The sequence below is a fragment of the Heloderma suspectum genome, chromosome 8 (assembly GCF_057233095.1).
Source record: "Heloderma suspectum isolate Gila_16-S chromosome 8, 16-S_ref, whole genome shotgun sequence".
NCBI lineage: Eukaryota > Metazoa > Chordata > Lepidosauria > Squamata > Helodermatidae > Heloderma > Heloderma suspectum.
The window spans coordinates 47565201-47588260 of record NC_139465.1 but is presented as its reverse complement, the minus strand read 5'-3'; the positions used below and the strand labels follow the sequence as shown (position 1 = coordinate 47588260).

The window sequence follows — 23060 nt, the reverse complement described above, 5'->3', positions numbered from 1 at the left end:
GAAACAGAAATGGAAGTTATCAAACTATCGGGAAGCATTTATTCTTACTGACACATTTGTGGGGGTTTTGTCCATTTTTACCACAAATAATGCAAACAACTGCTGAGGGCCTGAGAATACATCTCAAGATGAAGAATCACCCACTTCCGCCTCAGCATTTAGAAATCCCGGCTATATTCCCTCTAATGCCAATACCCAACAAATAGGCAAAGGTATTCAGATTTTTCTGGGCAACTCACAGGGACTAGAAACCTGATTGTTGTTTGTAAAGAACTGACAATTCTCAGGATTTCCTACAGGCCAAATGTTTAACACAAGAGGGGCAATCTTAAACTAGATTCTAAAGATGTGCTTTTGGTAAGAATACCAGCAGCCCCTTATCAACCTTATAAACCCATTATCAACAGCTACAATGTACAAGAAATATTACACACCCAGAATGCAGCTCCTGAGAAAGCTTCCCTGTGGATCAATGAAGGCAGTTATTTGGGCCTGTCTTTAATCTGCTTAGGGCACAATCCTATGGCCACTAGACAGTGTCTAGACAGCCATAGGATTTTTTGGTTTCTGGGAACCAAGCTCACCCTCCCCGCCCCCTCCCCTGCCGCTTTCATAGGAAGCACGGTTCGTTCCTGGCTCCACGCTCATAAGAGCAGCACGGAGCAGGCGAAAAGGGGGCGTTCCCAGGGGCAGGGAGGGCAGAAGTGCTGTTATGGTGCTTCCTATGTGCCATCTGGCCTCCCCCACCCCACTCCGATGCACCCTGGCTAGACAGCCCAAAATGCAGGGCGGCCAGAGCACAGAGGAGGGGATCCCCTCCGTGCTCCGCCTGCCCTGCATTGGATAGTTGGCCACCTCCAAGTTTGGAGGCAACCAACTATCCCCATAGGATTGTGCCCTCTGAGTGCGATCGTATTTTAGTAAAGAAGATCTCGCTATACATTCAGTCCACTCCAATTATGTAAGAGGCGCCTCAAGAGCAGTATGGGGTAGGGCTTAACTTCAATTGGGGAGATCTGGGTTCAAATCTTCAGTCAGCCAGGAAGCTCTCTGCAGGGCCCTTGACAGATTACTCCATCTCAACCCAATCTACCTCTTATGGCTGTTGTAGAGGAAATTCTTTAGAGGAAAGCTGAGATACAAACATAAATACATCAAATTAAATACCCTCTCGGCCCTGCCTGCTCAGCTCAATGACGGACTTGTCCAAAGAAAGATAGCGATGGATGTGAGCAGCTGCTTGTTCATAATCTTCATTCCTCAGGGATGTCTGAACTCCATCCATGCAGAACTTCAAGTCCAAAATGTCATCTGCTCTCTGGATGGCCTGATAGAGGCGGTTCTGCAAGAAGAGCCAAAGTCAACTCTCCTCCAAAATAAACGAAGGTGGGAGTGGAAGAGACAGACACAGGCTAGCAGCTCAGTGACCTGACCTGCTCTGATCAGAAGTGGCTAGTGGGGTTGGTGTGGAGCACCCTTCCTTAACCTGGTGCCCTCCAGTTGTGTTGGACTACAACTCCCAGCATACCATGAGCATTCATTCAGCAAAAGCTCCATGTGGTGAGAAGCCAGGCCTCCAGTGGTGCCAGTTCTCAAATGCCTCCACAGCACAGAGGAGCCCTCAGGACCCAGCAAACCTGGCCACGATCACACAGGCCTTAGTTACATCAAGGCTGGACTACAGCAACACACGCTACATCATGCAGAAACTTCAGGAGGTCCCAAACGCAGCGGCCAGGGTTTAACCAGGGCTAATTTTTTGAAGCCTGTGACTGTATCAGCTCCACTGGCTTCCAATTAGTTTCCAAGCTCAATTCAAAGTGTTGTTTATTACCTTTAAAATCCTAAACAGCTTGGGGCTGGGCTACTTGAAGGACAATCTCGTCCCACATGATCCAGGTCATTTGGGGAGATTTTGCTCTGTGTCTCGCCACCAGTGGAGGTGTGGTTGGGGGGAATGTGGGAGAGGGGTTTCATTGTGGCAGCAAAGCAGTGGAATTCCCTGCCCTGGGAGATCAGGCTGGCTTTCAGATTCCAAGCAAAAGTGTTTTTTGTTTTGCCATGCATATGACATGGCTAGCTCCTAACTTGTCTTCTCCTGGCTTTGTACTTCCAATTCTTTTTTAAATACTGCTGTGATTTCATTTTGGTTGATGTTCACTGCCTAGAGGGTCTCACTATTAGAAGGAAAGGTGGAGTGTAAATATTTAAATAAAATGAATAAGTGCTGTATTTGGAGCTCAGTGAGATGGCACTCAGTGACATTAAGACCAGAGATACACAACTCAATCCTCTGCAAAAGCCATTTTTACTGTTTAGCAGAAAAGAGAGAGAGATGACTTAATTTTGAATATTTAATTTCGTAAATATTGAGCGTTCTTCCTCACCATTAACGAGTCAGGACTAGTGAGCTGTGCAGCTTTAAATAAGCAGCACCACAATTAGGGGTGGCAGAGCGTGGGCAAAATGAACTTGCACACAGATGATTCACATCTCCACTGTTACTATGCTGAAAGACAAGTACCTGAGCAATTTTGCCTTTGGAAGACTTCCTAATCATTTAGACATTTTCACATGGTCGCCCACATACACTGTTTTGAGGCTTCCTTCCCCCCATTCCGATTTGTTTCTGAAAGAGACAGTAATAAGCCCAGGGGGGCTGCAAGCCCCAAGACTCTTTCAAGAATCTGGCAAAGAAGAACACACAGCCAAGTAGGTCACACTCAAGCCCATCTTTAATTTAAGCACACACCTTCACATATTCTTGGCTCACAATTACAATATAGAACACAACCTCTCTCAACATTTAGGAGTATGCACACCTTTGTTCTTGGCAGAATATTCTAGAATAGGAATTTAAACTCCAGAGATTTCCATCTCATATTGATTCTTCTAAGAATGCACACACATCTGTCTCCTCACTTCTAGGTATCATAGAGCAGCCTCCCCAACCTGGTGCCTGCCAAAGTTTTGGACTACAACTCCCTGCATTCCTGACCATTGGCCCTGCTGGCTCTGGCTGCTCAGACTTGGTCCAAAACATCTGCAGGGCATATGCTTGAAAAAGATTGCTCTAGAGCATATAGGGAAGAATATTTTAAAGCAAAGAACTGCTGCTGAGAGCTAGAGAAGGCAGGTGATGGCAGTAAGTCCGCAAAATCTCTTGGATGGCACCATCATCAACTAGACTGTGGAATATTGAGAGGATCTGTGATTGGCGGAACACCTGGCAAGAAAACATAACCCTTATTGGGCATAACAACTATCACTAAACACTATCATTGACACCTAGGTTTGCACTGGTGAAATTGGCAGGCCTGTATTCAATGGAAAAAATATTTAGCATAAAGGTACAAAAGTAATTATCCTCCCCTTTTTATAGTTACTAAATTTTAAAACGTTAAGTTTTACAGCTCATCCTAGTCAAGAGCCAGCTATATCACTCTTTCCCATAGTGATTCTCTGCCTAATAATTTGGTAAAGGTCATACCTGAAGCAACTGCAATACATTTGTGGGACCCATGAAATCCCAGGGTAGGACCTGCTCTACAAGAGCATGAACAATCAATCACCTTCCCCCAAAGTCATAAAAGGGAGTGGGAGGGAGGACAGTCCTATATAGATCAGAGAACAAATGGTGAGGGAGGGAGATACAAACCCCTTACATGTGGGCAGTCCTACGCAGGACCGATCCACTTCATCACAGTCCAAAGGCCCACAGCACCATGGCACCCAGTTCATCCCATGTAATCTACTTGCCTTTGCAAGATCAAGCTGTCGGACTTTGCTGCTGACATTCTCAGCCAGATTGCAGGTGAAAGTGATCATCCCAGCTAACTGCTTAGCATCTCCTTCGATCAGCTGCAGGTTAGGACTAGAAACACAGGGAAAAAGCTTCATCATCAAGTGAAAGTACAGTCCATTAGGCATTCTTCCCAGTCTGTCCATTCCCAGCAACTCTGGAGTACTGGACACCCAGTACTATTATTGTGTAGAATGTGTTCCTAACCCCATGCGATGAAGGGCAGCCATCTTGCTCTCAATAGTTCCCTGTTGTTCCAGAAGCATCTCCAGTTCTTCTTCCACTGCTTTCTGAAAACAAAAATGAACAAAATGGTGCTGGAAGCTTAATCAGCTCTCATGTGGTGCCATGTAATTTTCAAGACCAACCACAACTACACCTTTACAATCCAACTGGATAGCAGACAAATGATGCCCCAAAGCAAAAGGCTCTAGAGTTGCTAATGGAAGGGGAGAGCATAACCCACTCTGCAGCAGCTTCTACATCAGCCCCTTTTTAGTGAGAGTGGACGTACTTCCTCCCTACCAGACGTGGAGTCTTTGTTACCCGAAAAACAGAAAGCAGGCATCACCATCACTCCTTGCATGTGAGCATCCAAAGGCAGGTGCTGCCCACGGACCTTGGAGCGATCCAGCAAGGCCATTTGATGCTATTACATCTCAGCAGATTCAGGATGTCTGCTCTCATGGTCAATACTGGTTGCTCATCCCTCTCTATTCCTGCTCTGATCACAGCCAGTTATGCAGCATAGTCCATATTAAACTAGCTCAGCCTTTCCCAACCTGGCACCCTCCAGAAGCTGGCTGGGGATGATAATACAACCCATCTAGAAGGCGCCAGGATGGGGAATGTTGGGCTAGATTATTTGATACTGACAGTTGTTGCCATATCAACCCAACTTCTCTCAGTGTAGGGCTTACAGGATACCACAAGTAGCAATTTGAAATTCTGGTTTATTCAGCACCCCTCCCTTAACAACGGTAGAAATTAAAAACCAGTGCGTCTGTGTGCAAAACAAAACAGTCTTGCTCTGCTATTACTCTAGATATGGTTGGGAAGCGGAAAACAGCACTGGCCGTTTCATGACTAGGCTAGGACCAATTTTCCCACCTCTTGCCCTAGAGGAGGGGTGGGCAATTTGTGGCCCTCCAGATGTTTTGGCCTACAACTCCCATCCCCCCTCGCCACTGGCTTAATCCCCTAGAGATTAAGGGTGCAATCCTATTGAGATAATCTGCAGCCTCCGAAGTTGGAGGCTGCCAAGTATCCAACACAGGGTGGCTGTAGCACAGAGGCAATCCTTGCCTCCATGTTCCAGCCACCCTGCATTTTTAGCTAGACAGCCTCTTTTGGCTGTCTAGCCACAGTTTTGGGGAGGGGGAAGCTGTGTAAAGCAGCTTCCACTGACTCCTCCCCTCCCCTGAGACCACCCCATTTTCCCTGGCTCCACACTGTTTTTGAAACTGGAGATATAGCCAGCACAGTTCTCTCTGTGTCAGCTACGAGGGGGTGGGGGAAGGGAATACGGTTTCTGGGAACCACGTTTGCAGCCCCTGGCTCCGACCTTGGTTCCCAGAAACCGAAAAATCCTATGGCCCTCTAGACAGTGTCTAATGGCCATAGGATTGCTCCCAAGATTGCAAATCAGGAAACAGAATTTGTTACAGATCTGTACCCTTCTTTGCTTTCCAAATAGTTCAGAGTGAGTTATGCTTCTACAATCTCCAAGGAAACTCGCATTTTCCATTCCAGCAGCTGACACAGCAAAAGAGGTCTCCCAACTTATTTCACAGAACTTATCCAATGTCATGGCTTGTGTCTACAGGATTCAATCCAGGTGTCACCACAGCCTGCTCAACTGTCGAGATAACTGCTCACAAAGCTTTATTCACATGAGCTGTGTAACATACGTGGAGAAGACATGTGGCAGATTTTTGTCTCCCCCACCACAATTAGAAAATTTGGTGCTCATGTGAGCAGATCTTGGAATAAGTAAGGCAGATGCAGAAACATCTGCACTGGTTCTCCAAAGGTGACTTCTGAAAATTATTCTTGGAGATACACAGATGTAAAAACTTGTTGAATGTGTTTTCTGTGCAGCTTGCCTTGTGTTTCTGTTAAAGCAAGTTTGCTGCCCCTCTCATCTGTGCGCCCCTAGGAATCATCCCATTCAACACTTTGTGGATGCAAAATGTCACTGTAAATTTCAAGACGCTGCCAAGGATTTGGGGCCAAGCTACAGACGGCCTGAAGAATGACCAGCACTCAAGGAGCCCATTAAAGCACTCCACAAGCAACGTGGGTAACTGCATTTTAGAGAGAATGCTGGGCCTGGCAGCGCTTCCCTTCCCTTCCCTTCCTCAACCTGGTGTCCTCCAGATGTTTTGGACTACAATTCTTAGCACCCCCGATTATTGGCCACGTTAGCAGGGAGTTGTAATCTGGAGGCTGCCCTGCGGCGAGGGAGGCTTTGTGGCAACACTTGCCAAAGCCTGTGGCCCACCGGGGCTCGCGGCACGGGGGAGGCATGTCCACCGGCGGCCTGCAGGGCTCAGTGCCCGCAAGAGGCCCCGGCCTCGCCTGCCTGGCGGCGGAGGCCAGGCCCCGGCAGGGCGGCCGGGCCGCGAGCTCCGCCTTCCCTGACCCGGCGCCCCGCAGAGGGGCTGGCCTACCGCTCCCATCCTTCCCAGCCGCCGCGGCTGGGGCTGGCGGAGGCGAGGGCCCCCGCTGCGGCGGCGGCAGTCCGGCCCCTCCGCGGGCGCGCGGGCGGCGAGGGCCGGGCCGGGCCGGGCGGCCAGAGGCCCGTGACGGGACGCCAGCGCACCTCCTCCCCGCGCAGGCGGTCGTAGGCGGCCTCCAGGTCCGGCAAGTCCGTGAGCGCGCGGATCTGCTCCGCGGAGAGCGCGCCGGGGGGCGAGGCGCCGCCGCCCTGCGCCCCCCTCGGCCCGGCCGCCGCCATCAGGCCGCGCGCCGCCCCGGGGGAACGAGCGGGAGGCGCGCGCGGGACGGGGCTTCCGGCTCCGGCGCCGCTCGGCGGGCGCGGTCCCTCCTCGGCGCCTGGCGGCCGGGCGCAGCGCCGGGCGGAGGCGGGGCGCTTGCAGCCTATCGCCGCCAGAGGATACGTCACGTCCGGCGCTCGCACAGAGGCGCCCTCGGCGGTGCCTGCGCGGCCGCGGCGCGATTGGCGGGCTGTGGCGCGGAGGGGCCCCGACGGTGCTGCCTCGAGGCCCGCCTCGCCCGGCGCGGAGTCCAGGTGGAGACTGAGCGCAGCGGGCCGCCGGGGCTGGCTCAGGCACGGCGAGGGCGGCCCGGCGCTCGTCCCGCGCCGCCTGCGTGGAAGGACCCTTCGAGCGCGGGAGGCCGCTGGGCAATGGCTGAGCTGGAGCGCGCGCCGAGCAGCGAGTGAAGCCGCGCCAGGATCCGCCGCCATCCGCGCCGCGCCGCCGGTAAACGCCACCGAGTGCCCCCCGCCGAGGCTGCGGCCGCCCCAGCTCCCGGGGGCGGCGGGGGGGCCTTGCAGGATGGTCGCCAGCGGCCGCGATGGCGGCGCTGCGCGGGCCGGGGGCTGCGCGGGCCGCGAGCGGGCCGTTGCCGGGCGGGGCGGAGAACAGGCGAAGCTTCGAGCAGAGCGGGGGCGGCGGCGGGGCGTGCTGGGCGGCGGCCCCCCGCCTGCCGCCCTCGGTGTGCTGGACTACAGCTCCCCCCGCTCCCGGCCGGCGCGCGGATGATGGGGGCCGGAGGCCAGCACGGCTGGAGGGCGCCAGCTGGGGCGGGCTGAGCGAGCCTCGCGGAACGCCGGGGGCGGCCGTTCGGGCGAGCGCGTTTGCGACTCCCAGATAGCTTGCAGCACGCTCCTGCCTGCTTGCTCGGGAGTGAACCCCTCTTTGTTCCCAGCGCGAACGCCCGACGGAGAAGACCCAGGTTGTTCTTTCCGCCCCAGCATGCACGATGTGATGTGCGAGACAGATAACGGGGGATCTGTGCATTTGGCAGCCTTTTTGGCGCCAGTTGGAAGAAAGGCCCTTGAGCTTCACGTGTTTGGTGCCGCTGGTTTTCTTTGGCCTGACATGATGAGTCAGAATTCATGTCTCTTCTCTGAGATAAATCGTGGAGATACTTGGATCCATTTCTGATCAGGTTCTTGTAATAAATGTTTGTTTTTTTCTTTTAAAGTTACCTGTCAAACTACAGTACTCTGTTGCAATGCAGTTTGCTGGAAGTCTGTCAGCATGAATGTTTGTAACTGCCTTGACAATACTAATTGATGAGAGATGTTAACCCTACTTTTTTCTGTTCGTACTTTGTCCATCCAAGGAAGCAGTTGGTGTGCGGAGCAGAGGCAAAAGAGTCTTGTGGCACTTTTAAAAACTAATGAATTTATTTTGGCATAAGCTTTTGTGGAGTCCACAAAAACTTATGCCAAAATAAATGTATGTGTCTGAAAGGCGCCATGAGACTCTTTGTTGTTTTTGCTGCAATAGACTAACCTGGCAACCCTCTGGAAATTGTTACACTTACTGTGGTGTAAGCTTTCATGGTATAAGTTTTCATCAGATGCATGAAGTGTTGTCTTAAGTTGGAAGGTACACACATGGGTGTAGAGAAAAAGTCTAAGCAGTGATGTTGGAAGGAAATGAAATGTAAACAATGCAGACTCTTACAATTTATATTAAAGCTTAAATGTACATATGTAAAATAATTGCAGCGACCATACATTACTTCATATATGTGTACGTGTAAGCGTTAATGTAAATTATCATGGTGTGTTTTTTCCATTTTTCTCTCTCACATCACTGCTTATGTTTCTCTCTCCATCTATACCTGACAGTGTAGGATAACACTGCATCATGCACCTGATGAAGCAGACTGTAATCCATGAAATCTTACTCCGTAATAAATTTTGCTTTAAGCTGCCACAGAGCTCTTTGTTTTTGCTCCAAAAGGAGCTCCATGCTTCTTTGCAATGTATCCAGTGGTTCATAAGTCATAACAGTGGAAGTCTCCTGTTCCCCTGGTGAGGCTGCAAGTTGAGAAATACTTTAAAATACCCAGAAAACAAATATTTTCAGGATGTGATCCTTTCCAGTTGTAGCAGGTGATTCCTTCACAAGACAATTTTGCTGTGTAAAATTTAAGAAGGAAAATTCACTTTGCACTGTTTCAGTTCTGGAAATCTTTGTATGAAGCATTCCTTGGCAATAAGCCAAATGTTAATTTTTTTGAGCTGACATATCTAAGTGTGTGGTTAGACTTAGTACCGCAAATGCGTCTCTAACTGCTTGATTCTGTTTCTTGTAGGTGGGCTGAGGTGAAGTGCAACTCATCGGCACCATGTTCCTTTATAACCTAACTCTGCAACGAGCCACTGGCATCAGCTATGCCATCCATGGCAATTTTTCAGGTAAACCCTGCAAGCCTGTATACCAGATTAATGCAAGGTTAGATACAGTCTTTGGAGTGTTAGATACAGTGTTCAGTTTCCCTAAAGCCGTACGCCTGCATTCCTGTTCAGAGTGGCAGAGGTGCTGGAGGGGGGTGTCCTCTTAGAAGAAGGGGCCGGTGCTCAGCGGCAGAGCCCCTGCTGGGCATGCAGAAGGCCCCAGGTTTGATCCCAGCAGCATCTCCATGTAGGGCCAGGAAAGGATCCTGCCTGAAACCCTGGAGAGCCACTGCTACCAGTCAGGGTAGACAGTACTGGGCTAGAGGGACCATGGGTCTGGCTCAGAATAAGGCTCCCATGTTCCTAATATGAGGATTCAGCTTTCTCGTATTTTTCCTGGCCAAATAAGTCAAAAAGTGCCCAAGGCCCATCAGAAATAAGGCAAAGGGTTTGGCTTACTGTATTCACTTCCTTAGCTTAAGGCAGGTTTGGGTAACCTTTCTGCCCATGAGGGCCACATGTGGTGATGGGTTGGTGACCCGGTGGTATGTGAGGGGGAGAAAAGGGGAGAGCAGGGTGCAAATTGTGTGCAAGGATGCCAGAGTGAGGCACTTTTGAAAAAGCTCGTGGCTGCCCCTGTTTGGCCTCACTGTTTGGCATTCTGATTTCTGGCCCACATTATGTAGTTTGAGAACAAGTGCTCTCAAGTTCTCTGTTGTGTGTAAAGTGGCCACAGCTGTTCCAGGTTGTGAAAACCAGGCTGTAAGGCCCTTCTGAGCTTGTGGGCAGCAGTACGAGGTTTTGCAATGGAGGGTGTGTGGCTGTTCTAAGACGAGCTTCTCCAACCTGGCGCCCTCCAGATGGCCTAGACTGCAACTTCCGTTATTCCCAGCCATCATGGCCCAAACAAGGCTGTCCTAAGGTGCAGCTTTGTTCTGGTAGTTCTCTGTCTTCGGTTGCTGATTGATTCTTTTTTTAGGTACCAAACAGCAAGAAATTGTTGTTTCCCGAGGGAAAATCTTGGAATTGCTTCGTCCTGATCCAAACACTGGAAAGGTTCATACCTTGCTGACTGTAGAAGTCTTTGGAATCATTCGCTCCCTCATGGCCTTCCGTTTAACTGGTGGGACCAAAGACTACATTGTAGTGGGCAGTGATTCAGGCCGCATTGTTATCTTGGAATACCAACCCTCTAAAAATGTGTTTGAGAAGATTCACCAGGAAACCTTTGGCAAGAGTGGCTGTCGCAGAATTGTTCCTGGACAATACTTGGCTGTGGATCCTAAGGGACGAGCTGTTATGATAAGTAAGTTGGGATGGGTGTGTGAGAATGAGAGTTGTACAGCATTGTTGAAGAAGTGAATGGGAGAAATTGTACTTGTTAGAAATGTTGGTTGGTGTTTCTATCCCTGGTGGTGAATGGTTGCATTTTTTTGAGGGTTTCAGTCGGTAGTGATTCAAGTGAAGTTCTGAGTGCTGTTAGAATTATGTTGCAAGTGGCAGCTGAATATAGAGGCTTTCTGAAGGCTACATAGCAAGTGAGGTGACATTTGAACCCGGGATTTTCCAGCTTACGTTCTTAGCTGTTGCACTCCATCAGCTGGATTTACTACCAGCCACCAGGGTGATTCCATGTTATGAAGACCTTTGAAGGAACTGATTGTAACTCAGAACACTTCCCTGTCACCCCTGTGGGGCATTTGATACTGCTGGAGGTGTGTGCATAAACTGAATTAGGAAGATTGCTGGGATTCCGGTCTGCATGTGTACTGACTGACACATGCATGTGGCCACTTAGACCAGGGGATCTTTGAGCCACCAAGCGCTACTGAAAATAGGGACACTGCCCCATCTGAACACTGTTATCTATATAATTTTCTTCCTTAGGCACTGCTAGAAAAGGAAAGCATTGGCCTCCTGCCCTCTCCTCCTCTTCTGGGCCCAATGTGGAATGTCCCAGGGGCATGCTTAGGAAAAGAAGGAAGGAGGGCAGGTAGCTGGAGGCTGGTACTTTGCTTTCCAACATGCCCACCCAGCTCAAGGTGTCTTTGGGGGGGTGGGGGAGAATGTGAAAAGGATTAAGAGGTGCCATCTAAGAAAAGATTGGCCTTGGGGATGGGGTTTCTATCAAAGTACTGATTAAGGGGGGATGTTAAGCTAAGATGTAAGCATGATACATACCTGGCCAGACTGGTTCTTTGGAAGAAGCTGTGCCAAGACATATGTAACTCATAACAAGTGTTATAGGGGAAATGGTAGGGTGTTAAGCAGAGGAGGCCACAAACAATTAACTTAGCCAGAAGGTTTTTCAGATGTGACAAGGCCAGCATATGGCTTCTGAACCCTTATAATAGAGATTTCTCCTCATTTTTTGGGATGTGAAATTGAGCTACCTTGTCCACTTCCATTCCACTAGTTCTAAAATAATGGTCGGGTTTGTGCATTTTTAGGGTGCCAATTGGAAGAAAGGCACTTGAGCTCCATATATTTGGTGCAGTCGGTTTTCTTTGACCTGAAATGATGATTTGGAATTCATGTCTCTTCTCTGAGATAAACCATGGAGATGCTTGGATCCATTTCTGACCAGGTTCTTGTTGTAGATGTTTGCTTTTTTTTTAAAGTCACCTGTCAAAATACAATACTTCTCTGTTGCAATGAAGTTTGCTGGGGAGAGCAGGAAGAGTGTGTCAGTGGAGCTGTTTGTGCAACACAACAGCCCAGAGTGAGTTATTTAACCCATGGTGGGTGCTGCACCTTGTTGTGGTGTCCGATCCCAGTCAGTACGAATCTTGGTAACTAAAGCTGCTATTCTGTTAAAATCTGTCTCCGAAACACAGGCTTGTAACTAGCCACTTGCTTGTCTCCAAGGAAGCCCCCACTGCTGTGGTTATGAAGCTGTGTCTGCAGCCTGCATCATGTGGCACTATGACAAGTCTGCATATGGCTCATTCTCTCTAGTGTGAAAGAGAGAGAACCCTGGTTTATCATTACGGGAATGAGGCACAGCAAGCCTTTGCCTTTATCTCATGCTCTCCCCACTCCCTCTCTGGCACAGCTGCTGAGGAGGGGATTGGAAGCTTTTGCTTCAGCTGTAGAGTAACCGTGGCTTGCTGTGGTGTCTGAACCTAGGCAAGCGTAACTCTGGCTTGTTCAAATGAGCCACTTTCAAACCATAGTGGCGTGTTCCAACAAACAAGTGGTAAGATTAACCACAGTTAGGGATTGGGTGGCACACTAGACTGTGGTGAACTTAAAACAGAAACAGAAGCTTCTGACATCCCTGGTTGTGTTGGTGGAGTGGGAGAGTTTTAAGGCTCTCCACGACTTTTTCTCATAATGCTGAGCCATGTTATGTCTGAACACAGCTGCTGGCTCTTCCATGGAAGATGGGGAAAGATCCCTCTGGCCTGCTTCACACGTCATGGCTGCTTAGGGTAGCTGTGGATGAGTGGAGCAACCGAGCTGGCTCCCAGCTGCCTGTGTTGCCGAGTTAAGCTACCCAGGGCCTCTTCATCCCTGGGTTGCTTATCGTAACGTCCGACCCCTGAATTGTAGGTTGCTGGGGCAGGAACAACCCAGACTTGCAACCCCTGTTCTGTTCTTGGTTTACAAGTCTGGGTTCTTCCTGCCCCAACAACCTACAGTTCCAGGTTTGGATACCATGATAAAGAACCCATCTCTGGGTGGTTTAATTCTGTGGGAGTGGTTGGTCAGGAGCTGGCATGCTTGCTCAGTCCCACTCCATTATCAGCAGTTCATGGTTAACCAGCCATAGTGTGCTTGTGACGTGCAAATCTGATCTCTGTCACAAGAAGACAGAGAGGGTTGCTTGCTCCACTTTTTATTATCCTTGTGCCGGGGCAGGTTTGGCGCCCAAGTGCAGTTACCTTCCATGTTTATGTTCATCGTGTGTTCTCTCTTTGCGCAGGTGCCATTGAGAAACAGAAGCTAGTGTACATCCTGAACAGAGATGCTGCAGCTCGACTTACAATTTCCTCCCCATTAGAAGCCCACAAAGCCAACACTTTGGTTTACCATGTAGTTGGCGTAGATGTGGGGTTTGAAAATCCCATGTTTGCTTGTCTGGAAATGGATTATGAGGTACTGAGCAGGTGGTCTCTGAAATGGTGTTACTCTAGCCATCCGCCTCTCCCTTTTTAAAGATACAACTGTCATTTGGGATAAGTGGTTTTTACTTTGTAGATGTATTTTAACTGTACACATTTCATTATGCCACATATCTCTCCTTTTGCATCAGCGGGTGTTATTATATTATCTTCTTATTACAGCAAAATAGTTCTCCAGTTGATTTTTTCTTTTGGTCTTGCAGTGTTAAAACTCTTACGTTTCCTAAGTGAAGACACAGCCTGCGTTTGCAGCAGTAGTTTGTTCTTAAGGACAGATTAGGCACTGCTCATCCTAATGGGAGTGGATGGATAGCTGTCTTCTTTAGCACTTTGGGGGCAAGACATGTCTCTGCCTTCGTATACCTCTCCACACTAGATCTACCTACCTTCTCGTACATTAATAAAGGTCTTTGGGGTAGAGAATCCTCTTGCCCCAGAAGCTGTCAACACATGCATCTCTTCAGGTCTTATGTGACTTGAGATTGGCAGGCATCCACAATCATTTATTGCAGGGCATCAGCCGCATAGCATTGCAGCATGAAAGGGGGAGTGGGGAAGGTGGTGTGTGTGTGGGGTTATGTGGAAATAGCTCTAAAACGCAGAGCCTCTCTGGCCCACCAGTTTTGGTGGCAATAGGTGCCAAGCAGTTGCAGCCCAATATGGCAAACAAAGAAAGGGGGGTAGTTGTTTATCCATCCTCCCACCTTGTAAACCAGGAGTGGGCAAACAGGAGTGGTCCGGGGGCCATTTTGGCCCCTGTGATGTGTGTGTGTGTGTGTGTGTGTCCCCGGGTGGCAGAGTGCTAAACGGGCCACATTTAGCTTGTTTTGAAGATACACTTGACCCGTATGGCCCTACAGAGTACTATTACATCCACTGTTTGTTACAAAAATTATATATGCATCCAACGTGTCGCCCATCTCCGCTCTAACCTGTCCTTGCTGCTGTATGTGAACATGTGTGGTCACACGCTCTTTTTGGAGTGGGGTGGGATGAGGTGGCTGGCAGCGCACCAAGACTGGCAGGAGTTCGAGCTCCCGCTTGGAGAACAATAGAGTTTTGTGCCGGTTGGATGTGCCCTGAAGGAGAGAGAGTGTTCATAGTGTTCTATATTTTATAGGTTTGTTTAATGTTGCAATATATCTTACTTGTTCATGGCTACCTTGCATAACATTGTGTGGAAGGTGGGGTAAATTTAAATGAAGTAATAATAATAATGGATATGGCAGGTGCCCAGTGATGTGGAGCAGAAAATTTTCCAGTGCATTGTTTTTCTGTGGAAAATTTTCCGTTCCATAAATTCATTAGAAAAACGATTGTATGTACAATATTAAGGTGCTCCAACAACCTTAGTGGAAGAGAGCTGAACTCTATTGAAATAGTTCAGTTATTGTCAGCACATCATGCACAGTTCTTTGGGGTGCTAAAATTTATTGGTGTCAACAGTATTCAGTATCTTTGTTTAAATTTAAGAAAAAACACCATGTAAAGGAATTACAGGCTATTGGGCAGTATCCAGGGCTTCCACTCTGCTTACGCTGTTGACATAGTGCTAGTGTAAGCAGCCTCTAGCCCAGCATCATTAGGGTTTGCTGGTGTGATGAGTTTCTCTGGAAAACCCATTGTGCCAGCATACACTGTTGGCTTCGTGCGAGAGGTTGCTCATGCTAGCACTATATCAGCGGCATAAGCAGAGCAGCAGTGCTGAATACTGCCCAATGTCTGTAAATTTTTACAAGTATTCCAGTGAAAAGATCTACATGATATAACTTAAATCACTTTAAAGTGTCCCTTAATTTCTCCCCTTAAATATTTTATGTCAAACACCTGTGGTGCAATTTTTTGGGGCAAAAAATTAACATGGGGTACTTCTTTAAACTTTGTTTACCTAATACAAGTAAAAAAAACCTCTGCTAAATTACATCTCTCTAGGACAGGGGTGGCCAACTTCTGGCCCTCCAGTTGTTTTGGCCTATGGTTCCCATCACCTTTAGCCAGCATAGCCCATGGTGAGGGATGATGGGAATTGTAAGCCAAAACATCTGGAGGACCACAAGTTGCCCACCTCTGCTCTAGGGCATCAGAACATTTTCCAATGCAAACTGAAATTTTTCCTATATAAATGACCCTATGCAAATTAATTTAATTAATTAATTAAATTTTCATTGGGAAAATTTCAGAAAAAAGTTCCAGTTCAAAATTTCCCGGAAAACCCACATCGCTGCAGCTGCTCAAATAGGCAGCTGAGGGCAAGGCAAGGGCACTAGCCTTGTGGCCAGTTGCATTGGGCAGTTGCTCCTTGCTCCAGGTGACCAGGGAAGTGGCAGACTGAACACTGTCCAAATTCCACAGTAATGGAAGTTGCACCATCCAGGACCTCAGCCGTATGTTTCTGATCTTACACTACAAATAAACCCCTTCAGTGTATTACGCTAATTAACTTATTTTATAAAAATCTGTACTGCCCTGCAGTGGAAATTCCCACGGCAGTTTTACTTTAGAAATACAAAATTGTCTCTTCCTTTACCAAGCAAAGTGTGATAGTTCCTTGGTGAGAGAGAGAGAGAGAGAGAGAGAGATGGAATTTTTTTCCAGGAAGCTGACAATGACCCTACAGGAGAAGCAGCAGCCAACACCCAGCAGACTTTGACGTTTTATGAGTTGGATCTGGGCTTGAACCATGTCGTCAGAAAATACAGTGAACCCTTGGAAGAACATGGCAACTTCCTTATAACAGGTACCACCATTTCCAGCCTCTGAAAGAAAAAGGCATTCTACTCTCAGGAAGTGAACGGCTGGAGATAATGTCATGCCTTTTGCTGGCTTGAACTGTCCTTGATGCGCAGGGAGTTCGTATCCTCAGTAGTTCATTAAGGCCATGTCATGCTGTGTAAAAGAGCAACATGTATTTGCACTCTGGGTTCTACTTTGGAAACCTTAATTAAGAGTCTCAGCTTCAGCCCCTCAGCCAACAGCCCGCAACCTGCATCTGATGCATGGCAGCCCCTCAACCCTGCTAGCCTTCCTCCTTCCCCTGTGCTTTTCTTAGCTGCCCCTCGTGGTTGCCAGGATCCCAGTCCCTAGCCATGGCATCATCTTATCAGAAAGCACAGGCACAAGTTCAGCCTTGTACAGAATTGTGGCTGCCAGCCGGAGGGACCACTGAATGCTGGAAGGGGCGGGAGCGACCTTGGGGCAGCCCACAAGTACAGTTGGCCTGCCCAGCAGTTAAGGAATGTTGACAGACGCTTCAGGTTCCCTTTGCAAGGCCCCCTTCCCTTTCACACTGTTTGAATACTGGCACACCGTTAAGCAGTAGGGAAAGCGTCAAGCAGGCCGGCTGCAATCCCACAAGGCTTCCACATCTTGGCACCCTCTGGATGTGCTGGACTACAGCTCCTATCATCCCCAGGACCTATAGCCCACATCTGGAGGGGAAGGGTGAAGCCCCCTTGTACTTGAATATTGACACTGTTAAGCCTGAAAAGGAAACAATGCAGTTTATTTCAATTTCCAGTTCTCTGAGGCTGAGATCAGCTATAGATACAGTTGCTTCTGTTCAATTTCTTATAACATGTTCATGTTGTTCTTTAGTCCCTGGAGGCTCTGATGGTCCCAGTGGGGTGCTGATTTGTTCTGAAAACTACATCACCTACAAAAACTTTGGTGACCAACCAGATATTCGATGTCCCATTCCCAGGAGAAGGGTAAGAAATCTTGCGGCCTGTAAAATTCTAACGTCCCAATAACATTTTCTTGGCAGCTGAACAAAATGTTCACCTTGCTAGTTTGGTAAGAAAATGTGCATATTTTCTGTCAGGAGGAATGCGTTGTTCCCGCTCTCTCTCTCCCATATGTGTATGTACAGACAAATGCAGAATAGCCAGAGTAAGAGATGGGTTTGTTCTGTACCATTGGATAGAGAGCCAAAGTGACCCAAGTTCAGACCCCCACTTAGCCATGAAGCTTGCTGGGTGGCTTTGGGCCAGTTACTCTTTCTGACTTGCCCTAACCTACCATGCAGAATTGTGGTGAAAATATAATGGGACTTGAGAAAGCCATGTAGGTCACCTTGCACGCTTCGGAGGAAAGGCAAGAAACAAACATAAACCAATTAATGAAGTAGACTTGGGCTCACCTTACCGCTAGAGCTTTTTCCTCATTCAGCTAGTGGGATAGCTGGCAGTGAAGAGATGATTTGGTGCAGTGCAGCCTCCCCCAACCTGGTGACCTCCAGATGTGTTGGACTGCAACACCCAGCATTCCCCAGCCAGCCATGCTTTCAGGGCAGTGCTGGGAGTTGTAGTTAGCACATCAGTGGCTACTAGTCATGATGGCTCTATGCTACCCCCGGTGTCAGAGGCAATATGCCTGCGCACCAGTTGCTGGGGAACATGGGCAAGAGGGGCTCTTGCACTCATGCCCTGCTTGTGGGCTTCCCAGAGGCGCCTGGTTGGCCCTGGTGTGAGTGGAATGCTGGTCTGGAGGGAGCCTTCGCCTAATCTAGCATGGCTGTTTTAATGTTCTTATCTAGAGGGCACCAGGTTGGAGAAGGCTAGTGTAGGATGTCTGGGAAATTCTCCTGTAATAGTCATACACTCTTGTTAAAACAGAAGAAACTCTTGGGTATCTACATGAGGCAGAAATGACCCTCGTGACATTCCACATGGTGAAACCAAAGCTGTGCAACTCCCTCTCTGAGGAAGTAGGGTCTGCTTCATTGCTGCTAGCCTTCAGGCAGCTCAAATAAAAATGGTTTTGCTTCATAAGGCATTTGGGGCCCTCTGAGGTGCTGTTAAGGGTTATGTTTTTCTGCTGCAGGCCTTAATTTCTGTTGTTTGCTTTTTTAATATATGTTACTTGATTACAAGGTATCTTGAGATGCTCTGGCACAAGATGGCAGGGTATGAATATTTCAGTTGTTCTGAGAATTGACAATTAGTAGTGAGGACAGCAGAAGGAGGGAGAGTTAGATGGAGATGGAGAATGAGGGGCAATGAGGCTAGAGCGGTCCCAACAAGGCCTTGCTAAAGAGGAGGACTGCCCAGGGCCTCGGAGCAGAGAAGGAGGTGGCAGGATGCAGAGATGGAGCGCAGCATGCCAGAAAGCAGCAGAAGGCGCACTAGCAGGAGAGGAACCTTTGCAGGATGACGGGAGGAGAAGCAGACGTATAGTGTAGGTAGTGGAAAGCCTTAAAAGGAAAAGGACTAGATATTAATTGGTCATGGAGCATGGCAGAGCAACTGTAAAGCGTGGGGAAATCATCTACAGTGGGAAAAAGATGTGTTGGCCGGAGCTGTTCTGAATCTGTTGTAAAGGGGATGTGTAGCAGGAGGAGAAAGCTGCCAGAGAGGTACTGAGAAGACACTCATCCCTTGGAGATGGAAAAAAAAGATGAGGCAGGATTTGGTGACTGCTTGTATGTATGAGGAGAAGGAAGGGGAGGCAAAGTGCCCCAAAAGGGTGGGAGAAAGCATGACAGTATCTCCAAACGATGGTAGAAAAGTGTCAGAGGGGAAGGGTTTGGTCGAAGGATGAGACAGGAGCAAGTTATCCAGAAATATTGGAGTCTTTAGTAATTGACTGGGCACTTCCAGGAAGAGGAATGCGTTTAGGTCACGTGCATTGGGGACATTTGAAGGAAACATGAATATGTAGGGAAGTGCTAAGGATACAGGTAGTGGGATGCTGTCAAGACAGGAGACTTGGGACAATGATCTTTTTAGACCAGCTTTTGCCTTTGCGTCTCTGACTTGCTGTTCTCTGTGACAGAATGACTTGGATGACCCTGAAAGAGGCATGATCTTCGTCTGCTCTGCTACGCACAAGACCAAGTCTATGTTCTTTTTCCTGGCCCAGACGGAACAGGGTGATATCTTCAAAATCACCTTGGAGACTGATGAGGACATGGTACGACTCTGCATTTTCGGCTGTTAATTTGTGTGTGTATGAGTGAGTGAGACATTCTCCAGTCTGGCTCATGCAGGAATTCTTTTGTGGTGGTTTCAGGTCACAGAAATTCGACTTAAGTACTTTGACACTGTTCCTGTAGCCGCTGCCATGTGTGTGCTGAAAACAGGCTTCCTTTTTGTGGCTTCTGAGTTTGGAAACCAGTAAGTAAAACCTCCAAATTTCTTCTTAAGTGCTGCTGAATTTTCATGTGTGGTAATGCTGCTGGTATTCTGCATACACACATACGTACACACATTTCTGGATACCATTTAGACCTTCCGCTTCCCAAATCTAGTGGTTGTTCAAGCTGGGGATTGTACACATGTCTTGAACCCCTGCATCCTACCACAGGTATGGCTGGCTGTTGTTGGTTTCAGGCAAGAAACTTCAGTGTCCTGTTTTCAGAGTCTTCTAGCAATCAGGGCGCTTTGGGTTAAACGTGGACCACATTTGGGATCTGTTTAGATAGTGCTATTTTACTGCAGTATTTATTTATTTAAAGTATTTTTATCCTGCTTCTCAGTCAAAAAAGGCTCCCGGAGTGGCTTACAATCAATTAGTAAACAAGGCAGTCCCTGCTCGCGGACTTACAATCTGAAAAAGACACGACACACAAGGGAAAAGGGACAGGGAGGGAAGAGGAAAAAATTAGATTTTCAACACAGCTGATGGAATGGCTCTCTCTACTCTCATCTCCCAGGTGCAGGGTGGGGACAGTCCAAGTGGAGCAGACATGGATATTCCTTTTGCCTGTTCCTGTCTCCCTCGCTCTGCTTTCCTTCCCACAGGGCAGATGATGTCAGTTTATTTGCTAAAGAGCCATCAAGGCAATGTACAACAATTTAAAACAATAAAACCTTTATGCAATAAAAACAAGCACATTAAAAACAATAAAATAGCTACATAATTTAAAAGGCTAGATTGAAAAGATGCGTGTTCATACCCTCCTGTGTTGATTTATGGGTTCCTGATTAACCTTGGTCCCAATCAAACCAGATTCATGGATGTTGAACTGAGACAAATCACAAATGGATCAGTTTAACAGTTTATTAAGACACAAAGATGGTACATGGAGGCAGAAAGAATATACAAAGAAAGCTCACGTCCTTTCAGCTGTAAGGAGGCACCTTTACCATAGCTGATAATGTATATCTGAGTATATCCCAGGGCATATGAGATGCTCCCTTCAGGACCAGTAAAGTCCAGACTGGCAGCGCTATTTCCCCTTGGAGCAAGACCAAATTGGATCGCTTTATTCTCCATCTTATATAGCATTTTCTCATATTCTTGAAGGCTCTCGTAGCATCCCAACCTGGGAAATTAATTGCCTTTCTGGGAGAGAGAGGCCCCAACGTTCCAGCCTAGGAGGGGAAGCCTCCCAGCTCATGGGTGAGATAAGACACCGTCTCAGACGGGTGAGGTGATCAGGCATAGGTACGGCTGTTGACCTATGGAGCTGCACTTGCCTGGTACCCATTCAAGCTATGTAAGAGGCCTGCTATAGAAATTGCCCATCAAGGGGCCTACCTTTGTTCGCTAAAGCCTGCTCAGAAATACTGTGTGAGGCTGCACAGGTCTCTGAATTCAGTACACTGTACAGAACATAACTGTGGGAGCTCAGTAACCCTTGCTAGTTCTTCCAGTATCAAATCCACCACACTTTCCTAAAAGCCAGCAGGAGCGGAGGGAGATACTCTCTGATGTTATTTTACCATGTGTGTTCAATTGTTTTGGTTTTTAACACTCGATTGTAAGGTGCCTTGCGGGGGGGGGGGGTGCCCTAAAAGGCAGGGTAGAAATATATTCAACAAGTAAATAATGGGCCAGTTCACATGATCATCAGTGGCTTGGTTGAGCCCCGGTGTGTGTTGGGCACAGTAACCCAGCAGCAGCCCATGGGTGATTTGAGGCTTGTTCCCCCTCCAACAAGCCATGCTGCCTGGGTTTGGATGACACAAGCCCAGCATGCGCTGTGGCTTAAACAAGCTTGTTTAGCTGGCTATGATAGTCCAAACCAGGTCAGTAAATGTTGGGGACGTGAGAGAAGGCACATGAGTGTCATGGTGCTAGGTTCAAGTAATAGAAAGCTGAGTGGGTGAAGATAGAATGGAGGATACACAAGCAAAAGAGAGGAGAAATGGTGGTGCCGTCAAGCTCCTGCAGCCTTTAGATTTCCTCAGTGGCTGTTTGCTTCTCTAGAAAAGGGCTGGGCTGAGTGGCCGAGGGCGCTGCTGCTAGTTCACTGGGTTGGAACAACTGATATGACAGCTGAAAGCCGCCTCTTGCTTTAGGTGTTTAAGCTGTTCCAAGTAATTATTGTTGCTTCTGCATGCACATTCCCTGAAATGGCGGAGTTTTCAAAAGGTGGCCTGTATTGGATCTGTTTCAGAACAGATACCCCATTGGAAAGAACCATAATCAGCCAATAAAAATTGTATTGTTTATATCTTAGCAGTCCTGATGAAACCTTAACTTCAGAAAATGAAATAACTAATATTTGGTTTGCAGGACAGGTGGGAGGGAAACAATGTGGGGTTTTTCCCCCCCAAGCTTTGTAATATCGAAATGAATCACCATTTCCTTCCTGTTTACCCCACAAATTGTAGAGCAAATTATTTCATTTTCTAAAACCGAGGCTTATCAGATTGGCGTGACAGTATTCCCTCCTCATGTCTTTCGTCTTGCCCCTTTGAGCACATTATCCGCTTCACGGCATTGAACTCCGGTCCTTGGAACGGCAAGGGGCTTGTAGTTCCTCATATTGTTTGCCCTGGTTACAGGCAGGGGAATAAGGGCTTCCAGTCTCACCTCCCTGGCCGCCCTCTTGTTCTTCCTCAAAGTGTTTTGCTCCAGCAAACAATCCTACAGCATGCGCATCATGGAAGTAGCAAAGCCTTTTGGACAGCTCTGTAGACTTCTCTCAGGTGTAGCACTCTGAGAGCCTCCCCCTTCTATTTGCAGCTACCTCTACCAGATAGCTCACTTGGGAGATGATGATGAGGAACCAGAGTTCTCCTCTGCCATGCCCCTGGAGGAAGGAGACACTTTCTTTTTCCAGCCACGGCCTCTTAAGAACCTGGTGCTGGTGGATGAGCTGGACAGCCTATCTCCTATCTTGTGCTGTCAGGTAAGTTCCATTTCTCAATTCATGTACATACTTCCTTGGCTTGTGACAAGCTGCTGCATTCTGTGTTGCCCTCAGATGTTGCGGAGTGCATAGTCAGCTGGGCCATGAGCATAATTCCAGAAATGGCATGAGCTTACAGCAGGGGTGGGGGGCCTCATTGTCTCCCCTCCTCCTGAGCCATCCAGAGGCTGTATGCTGCTGGAAGTGGCTGTGGCGGTGGAATTTCAGTGATTCCCCTGGGAAACCAGGCATGTGGGTAGCACACCCTTGTTTCCCAGCAGAATCATGCTTTCTCCACCCCACCCCACAGTTGTTTGGCAGGTTGAGGGGAGCCTGATTTTGCAGGGAACCAGGGTGTGCCACCCATGTGCCTGGTTCCCCAGCAGAATTGGAACATGGCAGGGGCTGCAAAAACTGCCCAGGGGGTGTGTGCACATGGGCTGCTTGTTGCCCACTCCTGGTTTACAGGGTTCAACCTTAAGATCATAGAATATTAGGGTTGGAAGGGGCCTACAAGACCATCGAGTCCAACCCCCTACTCACTGCAGGAATCCAAGTCAGAGCATCCCCGACAGGTGGCTGTCCAGCCTTGTCTTGAATACCTCCAGTGTGGGAGAGCCCACCAGGTCATTCGTTCCATTGTCATATTGCTCTAACATTCAGGAAGTTTTT

General features: G+C 48.3%; 2 protein-coding genes and 2 non-coding genes across 8 annotated transcripts in view; 3 read left to right on the top strand and 1 right to left on the bottom strand.

Annotated features, from left to right (window-relative positions):
- The window catches only part of COG4 (component of oligomeric golgi complex 4), a 33659-nt gene extending 26412 nt beyond the window's left edge, over positions 1-7247 (bottom strand). Inside the window, exons 1-4 of one of the 2 annotated variants that reach the window (XR_014784644.1) lie at positions 6627-7247; positions 4010-4092; positions 3760-3874; positions 1168-1342 (exon numbers count right to left, since the gene is read on the bottom strand). Coding sequence is in view for 1 of the 2 variants with exons in the window: in XM_084812334.1 (XP_084668460.1) it covers positions 1168-1342; positions 3760-3874; positions 4010-4092; positions 6627-6761 (508 nt within the window). In the remaining variant the exon portion in view is untranslated. The remainder of the gene's footprint in view (positions 1-1167; positions 1343-3759; positions 3875-4009; positions 4093-6626) is intronic. The other variant, XM_084812334.1, reaches the window with a different exon arrangement.
- Positions 7151-23060, top strand: part of SF3B3 (splicing factor 3b subunit 3) — a 51496-nt gene continuing 35586 nt past the window's right edge. For 2 of the 4 annotated variants that reach the window (XM_084812328.1, XM_084812326.1), the window contains exons 1-10: positions 7151-7248; positions 7697-7939; positions 9101-9203; positions 10162-10488; positions 13111-13283; positions 15905-16046; positions 16904-17016; positions 19082-19219; positions 19319-19422; positions 22223-22388. In XM_084812328.1, coding sequence (XP_084668454.1) covers positions 9134-9203; positions 10162-10488; positions 13111-13283; positions 15905-16046; positions 16904-17016; positions 19082-19219; positions 19319-19422; positions 22223-22388 — 1233 coding nt within the window. In that variant the 5' untranslated portion in view covers positions 7151-7248; positions 7697-7939; positions 9101-9133. The remainder of the gene's footprint in view (positions 7249-7696; positions 7940-9100; positions 9204-10161; positions 10489-13110; positions 13284-15904; positions 16047-16903; positions 17017-19081; positions 19220-19318; positions 19423-22222; positions 22389-23060) is intronic. The other 2 variants (XM_084812327.1, XM_084812325.1) reach the window with 1 other exon arrangement.
- LOC146339167 (small nucleolar RNA SNORD111) lies at positions 7861-7943 on the top strand. Its single transcript, XR_014784746.1, has one exon. It is a non-coding gene; the product is annotated as a small nucleolar RNA SNORD111 (small nucleolar RNA).
- LOC146339166 (small nucleolar RNA SNORD111) lies at positions 11691-11773 on the top strand. The gene has a single exon (XR_014784745.1). It is a non-coding gene; the product is annotated as a small nucleolar RNA SNORD111 (small nucleolar RNA).